Source organism: Salvelinus namaycush, chromosome 16 (assembly GCF_016432855.1).
Source record: "Salvelinus namaycush isolate Seneca chromosome 16, SaNama_1.0, whole genome shotgun sequence".
Classification (NCBI taxonomy): Eukaryota; Metazoa; Chordata; class Actinopteri; order Salmoniformes; family Salmonidae; genus Salvelinus; species Salvelinus namaycush.
This window is the reverse complement of record NC_052322.1, coordinates 19,166,489-19,188,485: the sequence shown is the minus strand read 5'-3', so window position 1 is coordinate 19,188,485 and position 21,997 is coordinate 19,166,489. Positions and strand designations below refer to the sequence as shown.

At 42.1% G+C, this 21,997-nt stretch overlaps 1 protein-coding gene across 2 annotated transcripts; it reads right to left on the bottom strand.

Moving 5' to 3' along the window:
• Positions 1–4,627: 4,627 nt before the first annotated feature.
• LOC120061116 (general receptor for phosphoinositides 1-associated scaffold protein-like) lies at positions 4,628–21,527 on the bottom strand. Of its 2 annotated transcripts, XM_039010672.1 has the most exons (9): positions 21,204–21,407; positions 18,273–18,325; positions 16,151–16,205; positions 9,161–9,263; positions 7,579–7,672; positions 6,545–6,611; positions 5,928–5,994; positions 5,318–5,832; positions 4,628–5,266 (listed from the first exon to the last, which is right to left on the bottom strand). In XM_039010672.1, the coding sequence occupies exons 1-9, from the start codon at positions 21,405–21,407 to the stop codon at positions 5,246–5,248; spliced, it is 1,179 nt and encodes a 392-aa protein (XP_038866600.1). In that variant the 3' UTR covers positions 4,628–5,245. The 2 variants fall into 2 exon arrangements, with proteins under 2 accessions (XP_038866600.1, XP_038866599.1); XM_039010671.1 differs by having other exon boundaries at positions 4,628–5,832; positions 21,204–21,527.
• Positions 21,528–21,997: the final 470 nt, after the last annotated feature.

Here is a 21,997-nt window from a genome sequence, read left to right as displayed (position 1 = left end):
AAATCAAAAGTTATTTGTCACATACACATGGTTAGCAGATGTTAATGCGAGTGTAGCGAAATGCTTGTGCTTCTAGTTCTGACAATGCAGTAATAACCAACGAGTAATCTAACCTAACAATTCCACAACTACTACCTTATACACACAAGTGTAAAGGGATAAAGAATATGTACATAAAGATATATGAATGAGTGATGGTACAGAACGGCATAGGCAAGATGCAGTAGATGGTATCGAGTACAGTATATACATATGAGATGAGTAATGTAGGGTATGTAAACATAAAAGTGCATAGTTTAAAGTGGCTAGTGATACATGTATTACATAAAGATGGCAAGATGCAGTAGATGATATAGAGTACAGTATATACATATACATTATATTAAGTGGCATTGTTTAAAGTGGCTAGTGATACATTTTTGATCAATTTCCATCAATTTCCATTATTAAAGTGAGCTGGAGTTGAGTCAGTATATTGGTTGAGTTTTATGGACAGTTGAGTCAAAAGTGGGCTCTATGGCCATGGCCCACTAAATAAAGAGTAATCAAGGAGAAAAGGACACAGTGCAGATAGCCCGGTTAGCCAATGTGCGGGAGCACTGGTTGGTCGGGCCAATTTAGGTAGTATGTATATGAATGTATAGGTAAAGTGACTATGCATATTTGATAAACAGAGAGTAGCAGCAGCGTAAAAGAGGGGTTGGGGGGGGGGGGGGGGGGACACAATGCAATTAGTCTGGGTAGCCATTTGATTACCTGTTCAGGAGTCTTATGGCTTGGGGGTAAAAACTGTCGAGGAGCCTTTTTGTCCTAGACTTGGCACTCTGGTACCGCTTGCCATGCGGTAGTAGAGAGAACAGTCTATGACTGGGGTGGCTGGGGTCTTTGACAATTTTTAGGGCCTTCCTCTGACACCGCCTGGTGTAGAGGTCCTGGATGGCAGGCAGCTTAGCCCCAGTGATGTACTGGGCCATACGCACTACCCTCTGTAGTGCCTTGCGGTCGTAGGCCGAGCAATTGCCGTACCAGGCAGTGATGCAACCAGTCAGGATGCTCTCGATGTTGCAGCTGTAAAACCTTTTGAGGATCTCAGGACCCATGCCAAATCTTTTTAGTTTCCTGAGGGAGAATAGGCTTTGTCGTGCCCTCTTCACGACCGTCTTGGTGTGTTTGGACCATTCTAGTTTTTTGGTGATGTGGACACCAAGGAACTTGAAGCTCTCAACCTGCTCCACTACAGCCCCGTCGATGAGAATGGGGGCGTGCTCGGTCCTTCTTTTCCTGTAGTCCACAATCATCTCCTTAGTCTTGGTTACGTTGAGGGATAGGTTGTTATTCTGGCACCACCCGGCCTGGTCTCTGACCTCCTCCCTTTAGGCTGTCTCGTCGTTGTCGGTGATCAGGCCTAGCACTGTTGTGTCGTATGCAAACTTAATGATGGTGTTGGAGTCATGCCTGACCATGCAGTCGTGGGTGAACAGGGAGTACAGGAGGGGACTGAGCACGCACCCCTAGGGAGCTCCAGTGTTGAGGATCAGCGTGGCAGATGTGTTGCTACCTACCCTCACCACCTGGGGGTGGCCCGTCAGGAAGTCCAGGATCCAGTTGCAGAGGGAGGTGTTTAGTCCCAGGATCCTTAGCTTAGTGATGAGCTTTGAGGGTACTAGGGTGTTGAACGCTGAGCTGTAGTCAATGAATAGCATTCTCACATAGATGTTCCTTTTGTCCAGGTGGGAAAGGGCAGTGTGGAGTGCAATAGAGACTGCATCATCTGTGGATCTGTTTGGGCAGTATGCAAATTGGAGTGGGTCTAGTGTTTCTGGGACAATGGTGTTGATGTGAGCCATTACCAACCTTTCAAAGCACTTCATGGCTACGGACGTGAGTGCTACGGGTCTGTAGTCATTTAGGCAGGTTGCCTTTGTGTTCGTGGGCACAGGGACTATGGTGGTCTGCTTGAAACATGTTGGTATTACAGACTTAATCAGGGACTTAATTAGGGATCAGTTGCACCATGTACTTTTAATCTAATCTCAACTGCAATCCAGGTCACTTGGTTCTACTATTAGATGAAGCACAGTGATAACACAATCTGTTGTATAAATAAACAAAATATCTGATATTGTATTCCCATTTGAATTTTGCTGTGCTTTAAATGGTTGAAAGCGCAGTGATAGACATTTGGGTGACAACTAATCCAAAAATCAGACATTGTTTTTCCATGGGAATTTGGTGGTGCTTGTAGATGGTTAAAAGCAGTGATAACACATTGGAAATTCAACTAACTTTTGGCTGTCTTTTAGACTGGGTGAATATACAGTAGTTTGTTATCTCATTAATCTACATCTCAACCAAATATTACCCAATTATCCTCATTGAAATGACATGGTGTGCCCAGTGGTTTGAACCTGGCCATTTGAGTTAAGTAGGGCAATCAACAGTTTTGGTTCCTCCCCCGATTCCTCTCTTTGTATACCCCACTTGTCGAGTCGTTAGGGAGAAGCACAAGTCCCATCAAGCCATGCACTTGTAGTCTCTTTTGTATTCCTATCCTACCCCTTGTTCCACCCACCAACCAAAAAACGAGGGGAATCCAGTAAGTCCACCAGTATGGAGAGATATTATGAGCAAAACTCTTTTTCACAATCGTCACCCACATCCTGCATGCGTAGACAGCCTACCCAACAGATCTCTTAACTCTTCCTCCAGAGACAACCAACCATAGAGCTCCAACATGCCAGACACCTACACTAACCACAGTGCCATTACTGTGTCATAGACCAGCTCTCACTTCCTCGTCTGAGCATTCTATTTTTATCAGGGAAAGGTTCACGATGATGACCCCCAGCCACCATAACCCCACCTCTGTCTGCATTGACGGGTCCCAAAAGCGGAAATATTCAGGCATGTTTCAAGACTCAACAGTAACAATTGGCACAGCATGACCCCAGCACACCATGTGGGCTTTGATGCTTGTAACCTTTGCTCTCTCTATTCAAGGCTTGTTCAGTATGGATGCAGTACAGACACTAAACAGCTTTACAGTAATAATCCACATTTGACTAGATAAGAGTTTATACACCAGTTGACAAAATGACCGCTGTTGTTCCAAGACACCCTAGTAGGATTATAGAATGGAAACTTGAATCGCCAGATGTCAGCGCAACAGTGAGTCAGCTGTTTTGGAGAGGTATATATGGGTGAAAAGAGATCTCCGCTCCTGGTGAACAGGTCTAAAGCCTTCATATGAGAAAACAAAGTGTTACTTAAAATAAAAAGATTGATTACGTTCTCACAGGTTTACTCTTTCAGCAAACTCATCCATGGAAGATTGTTTTGTGGGTATATATTTTTTGAAGACCTGTTATTGGTCCTGTTATTGTCACATATGACACCCATCCCTCAAACTGGTGGGGTCATAGCTAGCCTAAAAGGTATTTTAACTCACAGCTTTGAATCAGCAGACATGTCCACTTCTCATGGTTCATGTCCTAACAGTACACCCTGGACATCCATCCCCTTGTACACACACAACAAATACAGCACTCTGGCTTAAATAAACAGCAGTGTATTAACAATGGGGGGCAGAGCAGCCCCCTAGTCTCACCTCCCACTGTGTTAATTGCCCAGCACCAACCGCATGCTTTGTTTTGGCAGCTTTTTTGTAAATGCCCCATTCACACATTCATTCTGTTTGGGTCGTCATCGTCCTGTCCAATTCCCTGCTCGTTATGCAGTCAGACTGTAGTGAAAGAAAGGGCCCATTCGTTCTCTAACATTTTTAGGGCCACAAGCCACAAACTTGCATAATAATCCCTCTCACATCAGCTTTCCATTCATTCACCCCTTCCTCCTCCTCTGCTTAAAACACCAAAAGGGCCAGGGATTTAAGTGGTCCTGGCTCTGAATGTCTGAAACATGTCTAAATGCCATCAGTGTCCACAGCCCCTTTTCACGCAATTGTAAATGACTGAGCAGAGGACAAAGGGATTAGGGCGCAAAAGGAGAGAGGAACCATCGTGACCTCTTAGGGCAACTGTGACCCCCCCCCCCCCTTTAACCCCCTCGGCCTGACCATCTGAGCATTCAACAAACCATGGGAATGTAGTGAGCATGGAACCAAGAGCGCTCACCATTTGTCTGCAAGAATTGAAAAGGAGGGCAGCCGGGTTTTGGAATGTTGGGCCATTCTTTTCTCAGCACATTCCACAGTGTTCTCCCGACAACTAAACGACTGTCAGACCAAATACAAACGGTCTCCTTTCTGGATTATGCCTCTCCGACAATCACAGCTTGAGAATCGGAAGAATGTTCAACCACCAAAACCCTCCTCCCTCATCCCCACCCTTGAGGCCATAACATTTTTTAAAGGGCCAAAAGGGTTATGAAAGCACATGAAGGGGATAGATATTACAAGTATCTCAGAATAATATATCTTTTCACTGTTATTGTGTGACTGCTTCACAGTCTAGAGTGAAACATCTGGTGTTTTTGCTTATAAATGGTGTATTATGTTAACGTGCTGGGTCAGCTACAACTTCTTAGATCAGCTGTGGAATAGACAGTCAATGTACTGCAGGAAACAAAGTCTTCATACATACTAGATAAAAAAACAAACAAGCCAGGCTAATCAAAATGCCACATTTATTTTGAGATATTTTTGGCAAAGAACACAGGATCAATCTGGTACAAAAAGGCAGTAAACAAATGTGTCTCTTATAAAAAGTCTCATGTAATGAGGCATTTGTTTTCAACTGTCATGATGACAAAAAAATAATAATAATAATTCTGTACATAGGTCTTACCAGTCAAATAAATAAATAACTTATGAAATATAAAACCAGTAACCAAGGTACAGTATGTACAGATGTGAAATCCTCTCCTGAAAATTGAGTGTGCTTCAAAACTCAAAGAACCATTAGTTCTACTGGACCAAATGTAACATTAACAAGTACAAAAGTATGACTGGATAGATTTGGCACTATTTGAAATCTTTGGTTGTTGTTTGTTAATTTTAGAGAGTCAGAGGCAATGTTAAGTCTTTGGGTCAGAAAGAGTCTCCAGTTCTTTCGGTGTTCAGTCTGTTTAGTCCTCAGAGATGGCTCTCCTCCTCCTCCATGGCTCTGTTCAGTCTGTTTAGTCCTCAGAGATGGCTCTCCTCCTCCTCCATGGCTCTGTTCAGTCTGTTTAGTCCTCAGAGATGGCTCTCCTCCTCCTCCATGGCTCTGTTCAGTCTGTTTAGTCCTCAGAGATGGCTCTCCTCCTCCTCCATGGCTCTGTTCAGTCTGTTTAGTCCTCAGAGATGGCTCTCCTCCTCCTCCATGGCTCTGTTCAGTCCAGGGATGAACTTGAGGAGCCGTCGGCGGAAGCTCTTCTGTTTGGGTTTCCTCTGTAGCGAGCTGAACCCTCCCGATTGCACTTTCTCCCCTGGTGCTGACGAAGAGTTGTTGTTGGAGCCCCTCAGGTAGCTGCGTGTACTGGCGCTGCGGGTCAGGTGGGTCTTGGCCGAGGTGAAGAGCTCGCTGGCGGGACGGATCATTCTCTGCTTACCCTGGGATGGCTTCTCCTGTTCCTGCTGGTCTTTCTCTGTGCTGCTGGTGGTTCTGGTGAGGTCACCGTTGGCGTCGTTGAGGCGGTCGCCCTGCCCCTGGTACAGACAGGTCTGGTAGAGTGGTTCCTCCTCTGTGGTGACACTCAGGTGGCTGGCGCTGCTGCTGGTGCTGCCGGTGCAGCGGAGGGCACGCAGGGCGGCCGGGCTCGGTGCGCCCAGACTACCATACACCCCCGCAGACTCCAGGGACTCATAGATAGCAGCATCACTCATCACTATGCCTAGAGGACACAGGGAAAGAGTGTTACACATCTTGAATTGACATCAAATTAAATTTACCTGAGATCCTATATATCAACATAAACGAATGACTTACCATGAACCAGCCTCTGCTCTTGCATCATCAAAGATCTGTATTCATCCCATTTCTCATGTAGGGTTTGCTGATAAAAGAAAATACAGCAATATTAGAAAGCAGTCAAAAAGGTGACATTTTGTGTGATTTCCAACTGTGAGCCTGATGGATGAGCTTGGAGACAGCAGCCCGTCATCTTGAGAAAAGTCACTTGTCTTCGGACACTAAAAAGGTCCTTTTAACCAGTCAAGTGTAACGTAAGCTTGTAAAACTACGTGTCTACTTTCATTCACTGTGCTCTCACAGCCTTCTGTAAGCATGCTGGAGAGCATTGCAGCCGCTAGTTATGAAACAGGTGGGAGCAGAGGTAAAAACAGGTGGGAAAGGGATTGGTCTAAATCTAGCATGCTGCATGGTGAGAGCTGCTTTTTCTGTCTGCTGGCTATAGGCTTTTAACTACACTGTCAGACTGATCCCAGTCACACACTAGCCTGGTCCCAGATCTGTTTGTGCTCTATAGTCAACTCCTATTGTCATTGTCACACACCACACTGGATACTCAATTTCTGTTGAACTGTTGAAGCAAGCAGAACCAGAGGTTTGCTACATAGGGGAAGAGGGGAGAGAGAGAGATTCACCTTTAGATACTGAAGCCTTGCCTCCAGTTCTGCTTTTCGAATGGAGTCGCTGTACACTGTTTCCAGCCTATAGTAAAGACAGAGTAATGTTAAGTCAGACAGGAAGGCCAGAGAGCCACACAAAAGAAGAGTAAGGATTCATAGCATACTCTGGGCCCGGTTAAGAATAGAGAGGAACTTCAGAAGTAGCCATGTAAAGGCCCTTATATAGGAGACCTAACATGCTAGAGTCTCGGCTCAACAGTTTACAAGTAGGGGGGAAAGCTTCAGGATGGTATCACGTTTCAAGACACCCACTCGACTGTAGCAACAGGTGCACATCTGAGGGGGTTTGTTGTTTTTACTGGGCTGATACAAGCTCTCTGTTAATGGTTCAGTAGGCCTATATGTTTACTAGAGGTGAGAATCATTTGATGAAGTCTATAGTTAGACAAGAGGCATGAGCTGGGCCTCTCATGTGGTTAACTACACTGCTTAATCAGTTGCCTTCTAAGTTTATAAAAATGGGTCTCGATTCTAATAGGCCTTTTATCTTTTACAAGCAGACAAAGAGAGTGAGAGTGTGGTTCCAATGTAACACGGCGCGAGTTCATTCTGCATATTATAAACAGTAATCGGCTTGCTTCTAGGCAACTTTGGTGTGCAAACATGAACAGCACGGTTTAGAGTACGTCCATGTCACATTCATTGTATGGTAATCACTTGAAAGATATTACCTTTCTCCAGAATATCATTTCAGGAGCCACTAGACTAGATTTACAGAGTCAGCCATGAATGAGTATTCCCATTCTCAGTCAACAGCTAGACTACATGATCGATTCTGTGTGATTTTGTACTGCAACACTGCGCAAGAAAAAAGACTCAAGATGTATCAGTACGAAAACGACATTAGAAAGCGTCGACAAACTATTTATAAAGAACCGATTTGACTAGGGCCTATACAAAAAGTGGAGCATTTAAGTTCTGTTACCATCCACAACCAGTCCCCAATCCCCTTTCCAGTTCCCTTTACCATTGAGATCTGATCTGCTTACTTAATGGAGTTCCCAGAGGCCCTGATTAGCTGAACAATCTCCTTGTGTTGAAATCCATCCACAGTGGTCTCGTTCACGCTAGTGATGGTGTCCCCTGTGCACAAAACAACATGCAGGTTAACAAAACGGCAACGGATCCAGTTAATTCCAGTGTGGCTTTATCACAGCTGTGGTTCTACTGAGACTAGTTTGATCCCACTAGCGTCTGTGGTTTGTAGAGCAATAAGAAGTACTTGGTTGGCTGGTGCTCCTGGAGCCCATGTGTGATACAGGCGCTCTAGTCTAAACCCTGGCTGTGTGGTCATGGCTGGCAACTTGGCACACGTGCTGTGGTTACCCACTTTTCCTGATAAGACAGCCTGAAAAAATATTGATCAATATTGAAAAATATTGATCAAGGATTTGTGTTACTCCATCTGTTATTGTCAAACTATGGCAAGTCTATTCATTTAAAAAAAAAAAATGATTTTAGATGGTTCTGACTCGGCCTGGTTGTAGTTGCAGGCTGAAACAATGCCTTTTCCCCTCTGGTGAACCACACACTTTTCTCCCCAGTGAGATGATTTTTTAAAGATTTATCCAGGCAAGTCAGTTAAAAACAAATTCTTATTTACAATGACGGCCTACCAAAAGGCAAAAGGCCTCATGCGGGGACTAAAAATAAATACAATATAAATATAGGACAAAACACCCATCAGAACGAGACAACACTACATAAGGAGACCTAAGACAACAACATAGCAAGGCAGAAACACATGACAGCACAACATGGTAGCAATACAACATGGTAGCAGCACAAAACATGGTACAAACATTATTGGGCACAGACAACAGCACATCACACAAAGCAGCCACAACTGATAAAGTCCTAATGGTTCAGTTTAGAGAAAAACACAGGGAGGGAACAATAAACAAGGCATGTAGGGAATGTAGGAAGTGAAACTGACACTTGCATGTCTGATGTGATGTGTAGTGTGAAGGGGAGAATGTAGCCCTGCCTCTAGCGAGCCTTCTCTCTGAGATTAACAGACACGTGTACTGTGGTATAAGGTTTCGAGAAATTAAATGTGAGAATATACAATTTCTTTGTTCACTTCCCCTATTGTTTCTGATCAAATGGATGGTATGATGATTCAGACTAGAAAAAAATAGAGCATGTCTATTCAAGAATGCTATTTTTGAAATACACACAAAAAACATTATTAAAATAGACATGGCCGAGTTACTGAATGTGTTTGACAGAGGTATTGTATCCAGCAAGGCGGCAAAGGAGACGAGTTGACGCATATGATGTTTGTTAAATGAATCTCTCCCTTTAGTGTTTGTTGACTGGAAAATGAGTAGGCACACTAATATTTGTACTTCCCTAACGCATTTGTGCTTGCGTTTACTTAGAGACTACTAGCCTCCTGGCTGGCAAACAAGAAAGGGGCGGGTTCCTATCAAAAACACCTGTCCTCCCTTCTTCGCCTGAGGTCTATATTCAGTAAAGGCAGGTCATGTACTGTATGTGTCGAATGCTGTTAAATACTGTAAAAAAAAAAAAGATCCCTATTGAACAGGGTTTTTCAGTTTCACTTACCGACTTTGAGTCCGGCTTGTTGAGCGGGGCTGTCGTCATGAACCTTGCACACAAATGTGCACATCTCCACAGAGTTCTGGTCCTGGTGGTGCAGCCCATATGTCTGGAAGAAGGTGGAATAATGAGTTAGAGTTAGAATTTTTGGTTGACAGCTTTTCATTCAAATAAATGTATTCTTAGGAACAATTAGATGCAGGGCATGGATATGTTCTTTCGTCATGTTCAAAATCATTGGTCATTTCCCTTCACAAAAGCCAAAAGGTCTATACCTCAAGCTCTAGGCTTTGCTGTGTAACAGACAGAAAGGCATTTGAAACTTTGAAGATAGTTCATGGTACAGGGAAGCCTAGCACCTCTCCAACAGTATTGTTGAATATTTGTGATATTAAACTATGTGCTCCTGAGATTGTAGTCTGCATCTGAAGGCCTGACTCTGGTGAGGACCGTCAGACAAACCCTGTGCTACACAGCAGATTAGATAACACTGGCTGACGAAACTGCAAGACAGACAACTTCGAAACAGATAGGCAGAAGGAAGACATGTCAATTTATATGCAAAAAAAATAAGCTTACATTTCCCTTGCGTGGTTAGTCTAAACTAATACAGCTCTCTATCAACATCTGCCATAAAAAGGATATTAAAAGCAGTCTCTTTATGAGCCAGGACCTTTATCAACACATTTGGTTAGAACAATCAGACATATTTCCTTATGATTTACCAGTGACATTAAAAAACATTCTATTCTGTGTCATCACACTTCAGAAAAATAAAAGGTAAACCAACAGTGTAATTGACACGCAAACATTTTCCACACATCTTGTTGACGATCTTCCATCCTTGATTCACACATGACAGTTTCTATTTCGAAGGCAAATGTGACAAACAACCACAGCCAGACTTCCCCTAAGTTGTCTTGTCAAAAGAATCGCGTAATTCAACTGCCGTCCGACAGCGTTATTCTGAGGTGATGTTTGAACTCAGGTTCCCTTGACATGCTTGTCTGTTGAGACATTAAGTGACAGACAAAATAATGGCCAATTCCATAGTCAGTAAATCATGTCAAATGCCACCTACTCAGGTGTAAAACCAGCATTCGGAAAATATTCAGACCCCTTGACTTTTTCCCACATTTTGTTAAGTTACAGCCTTATTCTAAAATGGATTCAATAAAAACATTCTCATCAAATCTACACACAATACCCCATAATGACAAAGCGAAAACAGGTTTTTAGATTTAAAAAACAGAAATCTTATTTACACAAGTATTCAGACCCTTTGCTTTGAGACTCGAAATTGAGCTCAGGTGCATTCTGTTTCCATTGATCATCCTTGATGTTTCTACAACTTGATTAGAGTTCACCTGTGGTACATTCAATTGATTGGACATTATTTGTAAAAGGTACACAGCTGTCTATATAAGGTCCCACAGTTGAGAGTGCATGTCAGAGCAAAAAACAAGCCATGAGGTCGAAGAAATTGTCCGTAGGGCTCAGAGACATGATTGTGTCGAGGCACAGATCTGGGGAATGGTACCAAAAAATGTCTGCAGCATTGAAGGTCCCCAAGAACACAGTGGCCTCCATCATTCTTAAATGAGAAGTTTGGAAGCACCAAGACTCATTCTAGAGCTGGCCGCCCGGCCAAACTGAGCAATCGGGTGACAAGGGCCTTGGATCAGGGAGGTGACAAGAACCAGATAGTAACTTTGACAGAGCTCTAGAGTTCCTCTGTGGAGATGGGAGAACCTTCCAGAAGGACAACCATTTCTGCAGCACTTCACCAATCAGGCCTTTATGGTAGAGTGGCCAGACGGAAGACACACATCAGTAAAAGGCACATGACAGCCTGCTTGGAGTTTGCCAAAAGGCACCTAAAGGACTCTCAGACCATGAGAAACAAGATTCTCTGGTCTGATGAAATCAAGATTTAACTCTGACCTGAATGCCAAGTGTCAAATCTGGAGGAAACCTGGCACCATCCCTACGGTGAAGCATGGTGGTGGCAGCATCAAGCTGTGAGGATGTTTTTCAGCAGCAGGGACTGGGAGATGAATTGAGCAAAGTAGAGAGAGATCCTTGATGAAAACATGCTCCAGAGTGCTCAGGACCTCAGACTGGGGCAAAGGTTAACCTTTCAACAGGACAACAACCCTAAGCACACAGCCAAGACAACTCAGGAGTAGCTTTGCGACAAGTCTCTGAATGTCCTTGAGTGTCCCAGCCAGTGCTCGGACTTGAACCTGATCGAACGTCTCTGGAGAGACCTGAAAATAGCTGTGCAGCGACGCTCCCCATCCAACCTGACAGAGCTTGAGAGGAAACAGAGAACAATGGGAGAAACTCCACAAATACAGGTGTGCCAAGCTTGTAGCGTCATACCCAAGAAGACTCAAAGCTCTAATCGCTGCAAAATGGCCCTCAACAAAGTACTGAGTAAAGGTTCTGAATACTTATGTAAATGTGATATCCATTTTTTTTGCAAACATTTCTAAAAAACGGTTTTTGCTTTGTCATTATGGGGTATTGAGCGTAGATTGATGGGGGGGGGGGTTACTTTATCCATTTTAGAATAAAGCTGTAACATAACAAAATGTGGAAAGGTCAAGGAGTCTGAATTCTTCCCGAAGGCATTGTACAAACAGAAAGGAAAACTAGACAAACTCAAGTGTGATGCTCATCTACGTGAAATAATCTGTGAGCATTCTCCCTTGTTTTGACATGTCTGTACAGTTGCCTTCTCCGTATCTCTCAACGCAGGCTTCCTTCCTTCCCAGACCGAGGCCTTCCACAGAAACAGAACATGCAAATCCCAATCCAACTATGCATTTACAGTACATAGTTGATACTGACATTATCCTCTTAGCACTCTTAGAACTGGTAAAGTCCAGCGACGTGATGGAAAAAGCACAGGATCCTAATGCCATCCATCTCTACCATCTCTGGGCTTTGACCTCACTTCCTGAAGAACAGGGCTTGGCAGGAAAGGAGGGACCTCCATCCAAACCCTAAATTTAACCATCTACCTGGAATAATTATAAGCAAAACAAGGCAGTGTTGTGAACTTAGAGCAGTACTTTGTTAATGATGATTTTCATGGCCCTTACTTTAGCCGGATTTTCACAGCCCTTAAATTGGCCGGCATCTTCTCTTTAGAGGTGAGGCTGACAACAAGTGGTGCATTGTTAGGAGTCGCTGCAGGGACAGAGAGGAGGGAGCTCTGAAAGATAAAGGGGGCCTGTGTGCAGAAGTCGGAGGGTTTACAGTGCTCGAGGGATTGGAATATAGTAGGTCTGACACGACACGCAGGAAGGAGTGTGAGAGAAGATTTTACAAAACCATGCCGCTTTGAACATAGACCCGAGAGAAAACTGCCTCCTTGTCTCCAGTCATGGGATGGGATACATCAGACCCTTATATTGAGAAAGAATGAGGTTCAGGGATACATTTCTTAAAAGTACACTACATATACATTAAAGTATGTGGACACCCCTTGAAATAAATAACAAAAATTAATTGATTTAGGCTATTTCAGCCATACCCATTGCTGACAGGTGTTGAAAATCAAGCACACAGCCATGGAATCTCCATAGACAAACATTGGCAGTAGAATGGCCCGTACTGAAGAGCTCAGTGACGTTCAAAATGGCACCGTCATAAGACGCAACCTTTCCAACAAGTCAGTTCGTCAAATTTCTGCCCTGGTCAACTATAAGTGATGCTATTGGGAAGTGAAAATGTCTAGAAGCAACAATGGCTCAGTCACGGAGTGGTAGGCCACACAAGCTCATAGAATGGGACCGCCGAGTGCTGAAGCGGGTAAAAATCTTCTACCTTCGGCTGCAACACTCCCTAGCAAGTTCCAAACTGCCTCTGGCAGCAACGTCAGCACATGAAATGGGTTTCCATGGCCGAGTAGCCGCACACAAGCCTAAGATCACCATGCGCAATGCCAAGCGTCGGCTGGAATGGTGTAAAGCTCACCGGCATTTGACTCTGGAGCAGTAGAAACGCGTTCTCTGGAGTGATGAATCACGCTTCACCATCTGGCAGTCCAACTGACAAATCTGTGTTTGGCGGATGACAAGAGAACGATACCTGCCCGAATGTATAGTGCCAACTGTAAAGTTTGGTGGAGAAGGAATAATGGTCTGGGGCTGTTTTTCATGGTTTGGGCCAGGCCCCTTAGTTCCAGTGAAGGTAAATCTTAACACTACAGCATACAATGAGTCTAGACGATTTTGTGCTTCCGACTTCGTGGCAACAGTTTGGGGAAGGCCCTTTCCCTTTTCAGCATGACAATGCCCCCGTGCACAAAGCGAGGTCTATACAGAAATGGTTTGTCGAGATCGGTGAGGAAAAACTTGACTGGCCTACACAAAGCCCTGATTTCAACCCCACCCAACACCTTTGGGATGAATTGGAACACCGACTGCGAGCCAGGCCTAATCGGCCAACATCAGTGCCCGACCTCTAATGCCCTTGTGGCTGAGTGGAAGCACTTTCTGTTGAACGTGGAACGAGGGAGAGCTCGGTTGGTTGTTGTGGAAAAGTTTGTTGTTTTGAAAGTGTATTGGAAAGTTTCTTAGTAGCTAGTTAACTTTTTAGTTTGGATGCAGTTGGCATCAGTTGCTGATGCCAACTAGCCTAGCTTGTTAAGAAACTGACTATTAGAACTGTTAAGGCTCCATGGATTGATGAGGAATTTAAAAACTGTATGGTTGAAATAGATGGGGCAAAAGGAGCGGCTAATAAGTCTGGCTGAACATCTGACTGGCTGACTTACTGCAAATTGAGAAATTATGTGACTAACCTCAACAAGAAGAAACTGTATTATGAAGCCAAGCTCAATGATATGAAGAATGATGGAAAAACACGAAGTACTTTAAATGAAATTATGGGCAGAAAGAAATTCAACTCCATCTTTAATCGAATCAGATGGCTTATTCATCACAAAACCATTTGATGTTGCCAATTATTTTATTGATTACATCATTGGCAAAGTGGGCAAACTTAGGTAGATAATGCAAACAACGAACAGTGAGCCATCGTATTCATGCATAAAAAAAACGAATAATGAAAGAATAGCATTGCAAGTTCAAATTTTGTAAAAGATGTGGATTTTTTTAAAATTGTTATCGATCAATAATGACAAACCTCCTTGCATTGACAACTTAGATGGAAAGCTACTGAGGATGGTAGCTGACTCTATAGCCACTCCTATCTGTCATATTTTTAATCTGAGCCTAGAGGAAAGTCTTTGTCCTCAGGCCTGGAGTGGTAAAGCAGCCTTTACTGGTTCTAACAGCAGCCCTATAAACTTGCTGCCAGCTCTTAGCAAACTGTTGGAAAAAATTGTGTTTGACCAAATACAATGCTATTTCTCTGTAAACAAATTAACAAAAGACTTTCAGCATGTTTATAGAAAATGGCACTAAACATGTACCGCACTCACACAAATTACTGATGATTGGTTGGAAGAAATTGATAATAAGATTGTGGGAGCTGTACTGTTAGATTTCAGTGCAGCCTTTGATATTATTTTGACCATAATCATAAAATGTATGTTTTATGGATTTCAACCTTGCCATATTGTGAATTCAGAGCTATCTATCTAATAGAACTCAAAGGGTTTTCTTTAATGGAAGCTTCTCTAATGACAAACATGTAAAGTGTGTACCGCAGGGTAGCTCTCTAGGCCCTCTACTCTTTTCTATTTTTACCGATGACCTGACACTGGCATTAAACAAAGCATGTGTGTTCATGTATGCTGATGATTCAACCATATACGCGTCAGCAACCACAGCTAATGAAGTCACTGAAACCCTTAAAGAGTTGGAGTCTGTTTTGGAATGGGTGGCCAGCAATAAACTGGTCCTAAACATCTATAAAACTAAGAGCATTGTATTTGGTACAAATCATTCCCTAAGTTCTAGACATCAGCTGAATCTGGTAATGGTATGGCTGTTGAACAAGTTGAGAAGACTAAATTACTTGGCGTTACCTAAGATTGTAAACTTCCATGGTCAAAACATATAATTTAGATTCAATGTTTGGTAAGATGGGGAGAGATCTGTCTGTAATAAAGAGATGCTCTGATTTTTTGACACCGCACTCCAAAAAGCAAGTCCTGCAGGATCTAGTTTTGTCTTATCTTGATTACTGTCCAGTCATGTGGTCGAGAGCTGCATGGAAAGACCTAGTTAAGCTGCAGCTGGCACAGAACAGAGCGGCACGTCTTGCTCTTCATTATAGTCAGAGGGCTGATATAAATACTATGCATGCCAGTCTCTCTTGGTTAAGAGTTGAGAAGAGACACTGCATGACTTCTTTTTATAAGGAACAGTGTTGAAAATCCCAAATTGTTTGCATAGTCAACTTACACAAAGCTCTGACACACACACACACACACCCCACCAGACGTCTTTTCACAGTCCCCAAATCCAGAACAAATTCAAGAAAGTGTACAGTATTATAGAGCCATTATTGCATGGAACTCTGTTTAAAAAACCTACATAGTTTGTGTGTACGTATTGATATGTAGGCTACGTGTGCCTTCTGTAATTTTTTTATATAGTTCTGTCCTTGAGCTGTTGTCAATTAATGCTCTGTATTATGTCATGTTTCATGTTCTGTGTGGGCCCAGGAAGAGTAGCTGCAATGTACCAACATCTAATGGAAAGCCTTCCCAGAAGAGTGGAGGCTATTGTAGCAGCTAACAGGGAGGGCGGGGGGCAACTCCATATTAATGCCCATGATTTTGGAATGAGATGTTTGATGAGCAGGCGTCCACATACTTTTGGTCATGTAGTTTATCTGATCGATATGCTGATGACCGTTCAACACATACACACTCCAATCTAAATCTTATGGGATTTATCGGGAAATCATCCACATGGTTGGAGGAATCAATCTCATCGGAGGTAATGTGAATGTGAGGGAGAAGGACACTCAAAAATCAACAAATAACCCCCACCTCTATAATCCGCTTACCTGGATCTCAAAGCCAAAGGTCTCCTCCTCCTTCTTCACCAGGACAACAACTTTCCTAAAATGAAAAACGTGGATATGATTAGTTGATATACAGTATTGAATATATGGAGATTGATTACTTGATATCCAGTATTGAATATTTTTGGGATATGACTGCTTGATATACAGTATTGAATATACGGGGATATGATTACTTGATATCCAGTATTGAATATTTTTGGGATATGACTGCTTGATATACAGTATTGAGCCATGACCCAATTGTGACTGGTGAGTGACATCACCACCTGGTGCATAAAACACATGGGTTCCTCATCCTCACTGAAATAGCTTTATAATGAAATAGCCAGAGTGCAATGGAGTGCTTTCCAACGATCTCTCCATAGATATTCACTCCAGATAATATCTTATCTGCTGTAATGGGACATTTAAGATGAATAAAGTGAATTATCAGTTCAGTGATTAACACAATGTATTATAGTTTTCCTTTCTGTAATACACATGATTTTATTTGTGCAAGGTTGATGGTCACTAGACTTGAATGTTATGGACTGCTGATAGTGTTCACGCCAGTCTAAAGGCACCAGTTCCAAGGACACTGGTTATTATTATATTCTGGGAGGCTGTCTGATTCACTACCTTGTGTTATGCGTTTACAGAACATATGTAGTTAGGATACAAGGGCCTGCTCAGAGAAGGCTTGGGAGACATGCGCTCTGCTTATGTGTTGGAGGTGTTTCCCTGTAGCAACTTGTATTAAAACTGAGGTTTTTGATTGACTTTATCAACCACGCTCTCCTTTTCGTTTCACGTGGAATTCCCTTGACAGACGCTCTTGGATTTTTTTCTCTGCATAAAATACATGGATGATGAACATCATGATAGCTAGCTGTGTAATACAATCATGGTTAAACAGAACTCTAAAATGGCAAAAAGATTGAAGCAAAAAAAAACCTGAATGAAATAGTGAAAAAGTTGTTTCTTTTAGGAAGTGATGATAAAAATACACACACACACGACATGCCTCAGGAGGACTTGGATGGACTAGACGACAAGTCTTAAGACTGTTGAAGAGGACTATTTGCATTGAACCTGATTCTCTTGCACTGGCTCTAAGCACACTCACTGGACTCCCACTACCCACACACACTCACACATACTACATTGACACTCCAACACACACTGACGCCACACACTTTCACATATTCTGCTGCTACTCTGTTTATTATATATATCCTGATTGCCTAAGCATTTTTACCCCTACCTACATGTACATATTGCCTCAATTACCTGAACTACATCGTACCTCTGCACATTGACTCAGTACTGGTACTCCTTGTATACAGCCTAGTTATTGTTTTTATATTGTTACTATTTCCTATTTTATTTAGAAAATTGTTTATACTTTTTAATTCTGCATTGTTGGGAAAGGGCTCGTAAGTAAGCATTTCACGTTGAAATTTACACCGGTTGTATTCGACGCATGTGACAAAGAAAATTTGATATCTTACAGAATTAATAATTAAAAATTGCATTATAAATCATCCACAAAGTACACTACTAAGAAAATAACTACAGTACAGCTACAGTAAAATGACAAATAAAACTCTTGCATGTTCTTATCTAAATTGCATGACAAGATATTGCTGTTGCCAAAACATGACAAGCACTCTTTTGTTTCCAAAGGCCTCCTTGCTTCATACCAAAAGTAAAAATGTCCAACGGTCTAACTGGGCAGTGTGTACTGCAATGTCCACTTAACATCATAACAGCATCCATAGATTAGATAAAAAATGCATAATACATTAGAATGTCAAATAGTAATAACCACAAATACAAAAGGTTACTGTACTGCTGCCTTTCTGTAACTCACTACATTCAAATTTCCCAAGAATCAAACCCAGAGGCCTCTGAAATACTCAAATGACTCAAAGCAGCCTACTGTAATTGAGTGAACACATCATTTGGGTCTGTTGTGAATGAAAGGGTTTAGTAAGGCTGATTGGGTATGTTCTGACAGTCTGTGTATGACGTGCTTCTTTCAAAGTAAGAGTGAAAAAGTGACAGATACACAGATGTGTCCTGAAACTGATGGAAGGGGTGAGATGACTGTTGGGCTTACCTCTGTGGCTCTGGTGTTTGTGTGAGAGGCTTCCACTTCTGCAGCCCACCACTCTGTGAATTGAAAACATAAGACATTAAATATAACAAGCAAAAACGTTTTTTTGGGGGTTAGAACAGAAACCACACAAGGGGATTTCCCAACTACGTATGTAGGCCAGGTTCAGTACACACCTCAATCTTCTTGTCCATCAGGTCCTCCTGAGGCATGTCATGTGTGTATAGTGTGTGTTTTTAAGCTACTGAGCCAAAACACGTGTAAGAAACAATTACAGATAGACACGCATTTCTGGTTCTGTCTGCTCCCAGTTTAGCCTATATTTAGCTCTACGCTGTCCACTGTCTTGTGATGCCCAGACTGCTGATACACCAAACTGTGTGTGTTTTTGTTTTTTTCAATAACAATCTAAAATATCTCCCTATTTGTACAGGTTATACTCAGACTGTAGACAAACCAGATGTGTGTGTGGACTTGAGTCTTTGGTCCTCTTGCCACAATCACTGCATTGAGGGAAAACCCAAGCCAAATTGGGACCCAACCTCCACTTTACTTAGTGTAAACTACAAGTCTCTCTTATACTACATAACGTACTGTATTTAGCCTACACTACAATCAATTCACCTCTGTTCTACCTCAATGATCCTAAGTGTTGACCCAATGAAAAGGCATTTTTATGTCTGCCTCTTTTGGCATAATTATTATTTTTTGCTTCCTTTATTTTCCAACACTCCCAGAAGGCCCCTCTCAATGACTTCATTTATTCCCAAATACACAGAGAGAGAGAGAGAGACTCCTGGGGGTGGTAGGTGCAGAGCAGGAGCTGGATGCCCTGCACATTCCCCTGTTGTGGCCCCAGGCTCCAGATGATGGTGAGAGACATAGGTAGGGGGCCTGTGTATAACTCTGGCTGGCCTCCTAATACAGTACATCTATAGAACTAGGACAGCCAATGTTGTTGTGTCAAACAAAACTGCTTCAGCTTTCCCCCCCAAAAATCTATTTTGCCAGTCTACATCACAGTAAATTCCCAGATTATGATGCTGGGCCATGTTAATTCACTGGTAAAGCCACCACTGTTCCCTGTAAGGCCATGTTCCACCTGAGTGCATTCTATCTGCATGCTTAGAAATACTAATTTGATGCAAAGCTAATTTGATCACAAGGCATAATCTGTTGTGCTCCAAAAAGGCAAAGATATTATGAAATGGTTGGATTGCACTGAATCAAGAGGGAGTGTGGCACTCATGAACCATCATGTGTGAGTGGTCAGGAAAGTGGGAAGCCTTGGTACGTGACAAGTGAACACCATTTATGTTCTTGCTTGAGTGAGTGTGCCAACTCTTATACAAAGCCTATATCGAAACAGGAAACAATGCTTTGTGCGTAAAACAGCAACAGGCCCCCCATATTGGGCTCAGACAATAAAGGGTCATACAAATATTCACACTGCTGTTTCTAAATCAAATGTTATTTGTCACATACACATGGTTAGCAGATGTTAATGTGAGTGTAGCGAAATGCTTGTGCTTCTAGTTCCGACCATGCAGTAATATCTAACAAGTAATCTAACAATTTCACAACAACTACCTTATACACAAGTGTAAAGGAATGAATAAGAATATGTACATAAAAATATATGAATGGGTGATGGCCGAACAGCATAGGCAAGATGCAGTATATGCTATAGAGTACAGTACATACATATGAGATGAGTAATGTAGGTTATGTAAACATTATATAAAGTGGCATTGTTTAAAGTTGCTAGTGATATTTATTACATCAATTTTTCCATTATTAAAGTGGCTATAGTTGAGTCAGTATGTTGGCAGCAGCCACTCAATGTTAGTGATGGCTGTTTAACAGTCTGATGGCCTTGAGATTGAAAAACAGCTTCTGTCTCTCTAACAAAATGAATGCCGTCAGACTTATAATTAACACCAGACATCATTTTATGTGCGCAATATATGTGCTAGTGAGAAGCCATGAGAAATGAACAAACTTTACATCAGACTTCAAATATTGAGCATATCCAAGCTGGGCTGTTGCTAAAAGTGACACTGCCATGTGCTTTCATTCAGGGCATCATGCAGGATGGCTGGGTGGTGAATTTAGATATATATTTTTTTAAACACACGAAACTGCTTTTTCCTGCAATCTAGAGCCATAATCATAACTCTTACTTAATTCTATGTAAAACAATATATGGTTTACTGACTGGTGGTTATTTTTTTAAAGAAACCAAATATGCTGCAAAAATCTGGGTAAAGATTGAAAGGAATGAGAGTCTTATTCAGAACATTTAGTTATTGCTTGCCTTTCTAAAGTCTGCCAGCTAAGACAGTTAGACAAGCTAGCTACTCTAACTGGATTGATAGACTGACATGGCTTCTTAGTTCACTCTTACAAAAATGGGTTCCATAAGGGTTCTTCGGCTGTCCCCATAAGAGAACCCTTTTGGGTTCCATTTAGAACCTTCTGTGAAAAGGGTTCTACATGGAACCAAAAATGGGTTGTCCTATGAGGACAATAACATATTCAGGTTCTAAATAGCACCGTTTTCTCCCTAAGAGTGTACCTAGTTGAGGTTGGGAAGCTTTCTGGGCTAGCTAAAGCCAACTTCATAAAATTGCTAGGTGCAAGGCTAGTAGTATTACAGAGAAACAAAATATGTTTTAAACAGGACAAATCAAACTGGGCACGTGCCACCTATAGGCACTACGCTTCTGCTTTCATTGATATCTTTAGTCGACAACTTCTGCCACGTTCCTGTACAAATCGGAACTAGGACATTTTTAACTAACTATTTGTAGTTAATCACGTGCCACGTTCAACGCATTAGCAAGTCGGAAATGTCCGAGTTTCCTAGTTCCGAACATTAAAGGAGCAAGTTACAATGTAACAAAGTTACCATCACTAACACAGGATACATACCTTTCTGTAGTTCCTTGGCAACGTTCCACCAGAGTAAGCCAAAGTCTTGTAATTATACACCTCCGAGGAATTAGTTGGTAAATCCATAGTTTTACAACTGTCTGACTTGGAGGACGGAAAGTAAATATCGTCCTGGCTCGAAAGTCCACTAGCTGGATCACAGGAGTTAACTTTTTTAAGCCTTCGAAGTGTCATATTCTTCATATTATGTGCGCTGTGATCAACAACAAAAAAAAGCAAAGAAACAATAAAATGTCCACAATAGCTCCTCTATCGCAGCCAACACACTGATGCTTCTGTCCAGGCAGCATACACATTGTACAACTTCAAAAATTGGGAAGGCTGCGAGTACACAGAAGGCGGTCCCTACTGTGAAGCACACGACACAATTGGATGGTTGTGTTTTCTTTTCTTTGGCGATCGGAACTTTGTGCACGTTTGCAAAAACCAATGGGTCAAGAAATTAGCAATTTGTGCAGTGTGCAAAAGTCTCACATGCCTGAGAAAAATACATTGCCTATATAGCCTGCATTCTCTTAAATCTAAACAAGAAGGCCTGCGATTCTAAAAATGAAAACAGTATCGGTTTAAAATGGGCTACAGCTGTTTAAATTATAAAGTTATCAGATTAGTTGGGAACAAACTTGGTCGAAGGCTGGGCTATCATTACCTAGGCCTACATAAGTAGTAATTACTATTGTGTTCTAATGCAAGACGCATAGCATTACAGTTTTTGACAATTACTTACACATAATTTCTGAAACTATGGCTCCTTTTCACTAGACTACACACAA

What these genes read in the sequence shown, in the direction of transcription:
- LOC120061116 (XM_039010671.1), bottom strand. Translation starts at nt 21,407, where the DNA reads ATGAAGAATATGACACTTCGAAGGCTTAAAAAAGTTAACTCCTGTGAT. An exon ending in TGCCAAGGAACTACAGAAAG is followed by an intron (nt 18,326 to 21,203) that starts GTATGTATCCTG and finishes TTCAATTCACAG; the next exon opens with AGTGGTGGGCTGCAGAAGTG. An exon ending in CCTTTGGCTTTGAGATCCAG is followed by an intron (nt 9,264 to 16,150) that starts GTAAGCGGATTA and finishes ACCTTCTTCCAG; the next exon opens with ACATATGGGCTGCACCACCA.